Below are 6,539 nucleotides of genomic sequence, written 5' to 3'. Positions count from 1 at the left end.
AAAAGATAAACATCACATGTAATCAATATAAGTGATATGATATGGCCATCATCATCTTGTGCTTCTGATCTTCATCTCCGAAGCACCGTCATGATCACCATCGTCACCAGCGCGACACCTTGGTCTTCATCGTAGCAGCGTTGTCGTCTCGCCAACTATTGCTTCTACGACTATCGCTACCGCTTAGTGATAAAGTAAAGCAATTACAGGGCGATTGCATTACATACAATAAAGCGACAACTATATGGCTCTTGCCAGTTGCCGATAACTCGGTTACAAAACATGATCATCTCATACAATAAAATATAGCATCACGTCTTGACCATATCACATCACAACATGCCCTGCAAAAACAAGTTAGACGTCCTCTACTTTGTTGTTGCAAATTTTACATGGCTGCTATGGGCTGAGCAAGAACCGTTCTTACCTACGCATCAAAACCACAACGATAGTTCGTCAAGTTAGTGTTGTTTTAACCTTCTCAAGGACCGGACGTAGCCACACTCGGTTCAACAAAAGTTGGAGAAATTGACACCCGCCAGCCACCTGTGTGCAAAACACGTCAGTAGAACCAGTTCGCGTAAGCGTACGCGTAATGTCAGTCCGGGCGCTTCATCCAACAATACCGCCGAACCAAAGTATGACATGCTGGTAAGCAGTATGACTTGTATCGCCCACAACTCACTTGTGTTCTACTCGTGCATATAACATCAACGCGTAAAACCTAGGCTCGGATGCCATTGTTGGGGAACGTAGTAATTTCAAAAAAAATCCTACGCACACGCAAGATCATGGTGATGCATAGCAATGAGAGGGGAGAGTGTTGTCCACGTACCCTCGTAGACCGAAAGCGGAAGCATTAGCACAACGCGGTTGATATAGTCGTACGTCTTCACGGCCCGACCGATCAAGCACCGAAAGCACGACACCTCCGAGTTCTTGCACACGTTCAACTTGATGACGTCCCTCGAACTCCGATCCAGCCGAGTGTCGAGGGAGAGTTCTGTCAGCACGACGATGTGGTGATGATGATGATGTTCTACCGACGCAGGGCTTCGCCTAAGCACCGCTACGATATTATCGAGGAGGACTATGGTTGAGGGGGGCACCGCACACGTCTAAGAGATCAATGATCAATTGTTGTGTCTCCAAGGGGTGGCCCTCTCCCCGTATATAAAGGAGTGGAGGAGGGGGAGGGCCGGCCCTCTCTATGGCGCACCCTAGGGGAGTCCTACTCCCACCGGGAGTAGGATTCCCTTTTTCCTAGTAGAACTAGGAGCCCATCCAAGTAGTAGGAGTAGGAGAGAAGGAAAGGGAAAAGAGAAGAGAAGGAAGGAGGGGGCGCCGCCCCTCCCCCTAGTCCAATTTGTACTAAGCCTTGGGGGGCGTGCAGCCTCCCCTCTCTCTTTCCCCTAAAGCCCAATAAGGCCCATATACTCCCGGCGAATTCCCGTAACTCTCTAGTACTCTGAAAAATACCTGAATCACTCGGAACCTTTCCGAAATCCGAATATACTTGTCCAATATATCGATCTTTACGTCTCGACCATTTCGAGACTGCTCGTCATGTCCCCGATCTCATCGGGGACTCCGAACTACCTTCGGTACATCAAAACACATAAACTCATAATATAACCGTCATCGAACCTTAAGCGTGCGAACCCTACGGGTTCGAGAACTATGTAGACATGACCGTGACACGTCTCCGGTCAATAACCAATAGCGGGACCTAGATGCTCATATTGGCTCCCACATATTCTACGAAGATCTTTATCGGTCAAACCGCATAACAACAACGTTGTTCCCTTTGTCATCGGTATGTTACTTGCCCGAGATTCGATCGTCGGTATCTCAATACCTAGTTCAATCTCGTTACCAGCAAGTCTCTTTACTCGTTTCGTAATACATCATCCTGCAACTAACTCATTAGTTACAATGCTTGCAAGGCTTATAGTGATGTGCATTACCGAGTGGGCCCAGAGATACCTCTCCGACAATCGGAGTGACAAATCCTAATATCGAAATATGCCAACCCAACAAGTACCTTCGGAGACACCTGTAGAGCACCTTTATAATCACCCAGTTACGTTGTGAGTGTTCCTCCGGTAAACGGGAGTTGCATAATCTCATAGTTATAGGAACATGTATAAGTCATGAAGAAAGCAATAGCAACATACTAAACGATCAAGTGCTAAGCTAACGGAATGGGTCAAGTCAATCACATCATTCTCCTAATGATGTGATCTCGTTAATCAAATGACAACTCATGTCTATGGTTAGAAAACTTAACCATCTTTGATTAACGAGCTAGTCAAGTAGAGGCATACTAGTGACACTATGTTTGTTTATGTATTCACACATGTATTATGTTTCCGGTTAATACAATTCTAGCATGAATAATAAACATTTATCATGAAATAAGGAAATAAATAGTAACTTTATTATTGCCTCTAGGGCATATTTCTTTGAAGTTCTAGCATAGATAAAAAACGGTACATAGTTCATCATAGCATAGATAAAAAAAGGATACACATGTATTTTACATCGGAGCAACTAGATAGATAGTTCGAAAGCATAAATAGATAGAACTACGGTGCAACTAGATAGAAAAAAAACTACGGTGCCACGAGACAAATTATGGTGACTCCCAGCCGCCATCATCATCACCATCATCATCCTCGGTGGTGTTGTCCGAGGTATCGAGCCATATGTCCACCCAACACAGATCGTTGGGGGAGAAGATCGACTGCCCGCCGTTCTCGACGATATCGCACTGCGAGATCGCCAGTGCCTTGCGTCGACGCCTGTCGGCATCCTCTCTGCCCAGAACTCGTTCTCGACGGTGACGTCCTCCAGGTGGCGACGGCGCCATTCCGCCATGGCTCACTCGTCCTCCTCGGTGATGAGGAGGCGACGCTGCTGCCGCACGTGGTCCGCACGGTCCTGGTCGGTGATGAGACGAGGCGGAGGGGCGACGCGCTGCGCCTGCTCGCGCATTAAGACGTCGCGGAAGTTCATCTGTGACGGGGGCCTCTCCAAGCGCCACGCCGCCGCGTCGTACGCGCGGGCCGCCTCGTGCGCGGTCCGGAACGACCCGGGCCGAGCCAGACGTCGCCGGACCGGATCTCGGCGGAGTACCAGCCGCTCGGGCGCTCGCGGACGCCGCGGTAGCCCGAAGAACCCCGGCGACGTGGCGGCATGGTGGCGTGGTGCTGGCGGGGAAAGCGGCGAAGCGACGAGAAAGTGCGGCGAGGTGGCGAGGAGGGGGCGCGTGGCGAGGTGGCGAAGCGGCGAGGTGGCGAGGAGGGAGCGCGTGGCGAGCGCGGGATTTTATAGGCGCGCGCGAAGCGGTGCGCCAAATCTACCGCGCCAGCTACCGCTTTCTCCGGCGCGCGCACTGACGCTCCCCGTACGCGGTAATTTCCCGCCACCGTTGGAGCGCGCGAAACCGAGCGGCGCGCGCTAAAACGCAATTTTACCGCGGGCACGCCTTTTGCCGCGCCTGTTTGAGATGCTCTAAGAGGGAGCCCCGCCACCCCTGTGGCCCTGTTGCACACGGGTTTCGTTCAGCCGCGACGCGGAAAGAAGAGGGGGAAGGGCAACGTGGCTAGGGTTTGGTGGTGGTCTACAATCGATTTCTTAACCGACTCTCTTCCTTGGTATACTCCCTCTAGAGAGTGTTCTAGGTTTCCTTATCGCTTGCCATCGTATGAGTGGAAGAGAAGAGTGGCCGTCCAGTGCGCCGATGAGGCATTGTCCGGCAAGCTGCCGTTGCAGCAGCGCAACGCAAGTAAGGCAACACACAGGGAACGTGCAAGACGGCATGATTCATCCCACCACCCACGTCGCCATGACCTTTTCATATTTAACAAACTGCAGAGCACACAGAGAAAATGCATAATCGTGCTGACCAGAGAAGACAAACTTGGATTCTGTGGAATGCACCGCACCATCGAGTCCCTCTCCGTCTCCGTGTGACGGCCACGCTTTTGTTGTACTGCTCTCTCGTCGGTCGTCGACATGCTGCCATCTCGTACTGCAATCCAAACGTCCCGTTCTGGCCACGGATTTTTAACATGGAATCTCGTCGTCGTCACACTCATACGGGGTACTACAAAACGAAATACTACTAGCTGACAAGGCGCCACACCGCCGGAGCCGACCAGTCACCAACCACGCACATCCGAGCCGGCAAACGCCAGCTTGCCACTCGCAGCAGCAGCGGCCACGACCACGACCTCTCTCGCCATGGATCCCGGGAAGGAGCAGACGGGCACGCCCGAGCCCGGCGCGGCGGCGTGGCGCACCCGCGCGGTGTGCGGCACGGAGTACAGCTGGTGCCGCGCCGTGCCGGGCGGCACCGGCACCACGCTCCTCGCGCTCCGCCTCTCGCGCCGCGGCGCCGCCGCGGCCGAGGCGGCCGTCCGCTCACTCCAGAGCGCGCACCCCGTCCTCCGCGCCCACATCCGCGCGGCCTCCACCTCCAGCCCCACCCTCGCCCTCCCCTCCCCCGCTCCGCGGCTCGCCCTCGCGCCCCAGCCGTCCGCGCTCGACTTCGACTCACTCCTGGAGCGCGAGCTCAACAGCAACCCATGGGCGGCCGAGAACGGGCCCGATGGGGCCCCGGTGCTCTTCGCCGCGCTCTACGAGCTTCCCCCGCCCGCGGGCGGCGCGGCTCTGTTCGTCCGGATCCACACGGCCGCGTGCGACCGCGCGGCGTCTGCGGCGCTGCTGAGGGAGCTGCTGGCGCATCTGGGCGGCGCGGGCGACCCGGAGGAGGAGGAGGAAGCGGCGGTGGAGGCGGGGCTGGAGGACAGGATACCGCAGAAGGACGCGTGGAAGCCGTTCTGGGCGCGTGGGGTGGACATGGTGGGCTACTCCATCAACGGCCTGCGCACGTCCACGCTGCCGTTCGTGGAGACCGGCACGGCGAGGTCGACGCAGGTGGTGCGCCTCGCGTTCGGCCGCGAGGAGACGACGCGCCTGCTCGATGTGAGTTCGCTTCAGATCACTGATAGATGTTACTCCTACATTTGATCTGCACACATACGGATTAGTAGATTACTGATAGTTCGCACATTGTCATCTAGGCGTGCAAGGAGAACGGGGTGAAGCTTTGCTCGGCCATGGCTGCCGCGACGCTGCTAGCTGCACGGCAATCTAAGAAGCTGGACAGTGGCCAGCAGGAGACGTACTCTGTGGCGACCCTGATCAACTGCCGCCAGTTTCTTGAGCCAGCTTTGGACGATCACAACGTTGGTGAGCCCTTAAGCAAGCAACTCTTAACATTTTATCATACTATTGTGTGGTGTGGTGTGATCGAGCTGATATGGTAGCTTGGAGAAATCTTCAAATCGTCAAACCCAACAGCTCTGACACTGTTAATCGTACTGTTGCAGGGTTCTTCTACTCTGCCATCACCAACACCCACAAGATACACGGAGAGGAGGGGCTGTGGGAGCTGGCCAAGAGGTGCCACGATTCCTACATCAGTGCCAAGAACAGCAAGAAGCACCTCACCGACACCGCCGACCTCAACTTCCTCATGTGCCGGGCCATCGAGAACCCGCAGCTGACGACGGCCTCCGCGCTCCGCACTGCGCTCGTCTCCGTGTTCGAGGAGCCGGCAACCTACGACGGCCTGTCCGACCTGCAGAGCAAGGCCGGCGTGGAGGAGTACGTCGGCTGCGCCACCGTGCACGGCATCGGCCCGTCGATCGGCGTGTTCGACTCTGTCAGGGACGGGCAGCTGGACTGCGCGTGCATGTACCCTTCTCCTCTGCATTCCAGGAAGCAGATACAGGAGATGTTCGACAAGGTGAAGCGGATTTTGGGCGAAGGGTGCAACGCGGGTGATGAGAAACCATGAAGATTGTACGTAGGGGCTTTGTGGGTGCTAGATTCGAAGAATGTTGTTCCGAACAACGGGATCGACTAGGTGTAAGTCGATTGATTTTCACTTTTGTGTCGGTCCACCGACCGCAAGCCTTATTTTAGAAATTTACTTTTGCTGTACATAGTAACTGCATCATGTATGCTCTTGTGTGCATGTCTCTTTGCAGTACGTGGTAATTCCATGCATGTATGCTGCTGTGTGGCTGTCTTTGGTGTTCAGCCGAGTACTACTATTACTACGATTTTACGTGTGAATTGATGGATTAGGCTTGGCTAATGTCGTGGTACTAAGTCTGACAGTAAGAGTAGGGGATACGTATGAGGAGGCAAGGCCCTAGCTACGGCGAGGTTGTACACACGAGTTTACGAGTTCAGACCCCTCTCGGAGGAGGTAAAAGCCCTACGTCTCGGTGCCCTGAGGCGGTTGTCGTGGTAACGATTCCGACAGTAAGAGAGGGGTAGGATAACGGAGCATGATCTATCGAGATGCATATGGGTGACACGGTGGTTTTAGCGAGTTCGGGCCTCTCACGGTGGAGATAACAACCCTATGTCTCGTGCTCCGAAGAGGCTTTGTTTTATCTGAGTATATATCCGGAGATTACAATGTGTGTGTGAGAGAGAGGAACGGATCCCCATGCCTG

General features: G+C 54.4%; 1 protein-coding gene across 1 annotated transcript; it reads left to right on the top strand.

The window, feature by feature from the left end:
• The first annotated feature begins 4,160 nt into the window (after positions 1–4,160).
• On the top strand, positions 4,161–6,150 carry LOC119277686. The gene is made up of 3 exons (XM_037558991.1): positions 4,161–4,992; positions 5,091–5,259; positions 5,400–6,150. The coding sequence occupies exons 1-3, from the start codon at positions 4,249–4,251 to the stop codon at positions 5,867–5,869; spliced, it is 1,383 nt and encodes a 460-aa protein (XP_037414888.1). The 5' UTR covers positions 4,161–4,248; the 3' UTR covers positions 5,870–6,150.
• Positions 6,151–6,539: the final 389 nt, after the last annotated feature.

The sequence above is a fragment of the Triticum dicoccoides genome, chromosome 3B, assembly GCF_002162155.2.
Source record: "Triticum dicoccoides isolate Atlit2015 ecotype Zavitan chromosome 3B, WEW_v2.0, whole genome shotgun sequence".
Classification (NCBI taxonomy): Eukaryota; Viridiplantae; Streptophyta; class Magnoliopsida; order Poales; family Poaceae; genus Triticum; species Triticum dicoccoides.
This window is presented reverse-complemented; position numbering and strand designations above follow the sequence as displayed.

Excerpts from the sequence above, each read along its gene's own strand:
- LOC119277686 (XM_037558991.1), top strand. The coding sequence starts at position 4,249 with ATGGATCCCGGGAAGGAGCAGACGGGCACGCCCGAGCCCGGCGCGGCG. Across the intron at positions 4,993-5,090 it reads AGACGACGCGCCTGCTCGAT|GCGTGCAAGGAGAACGGGGT; the intron begins GTGAGTTCGCTT and ends ATTGTCATCTAG. Across the intron at positions 5,260-5,399 it reads TTTGGACGATCACAACGTTG|GGTTCTTCTACTCTGCCATC; the intron begins GTGAGCCCTTAA and ends GTACTGTTGCAG.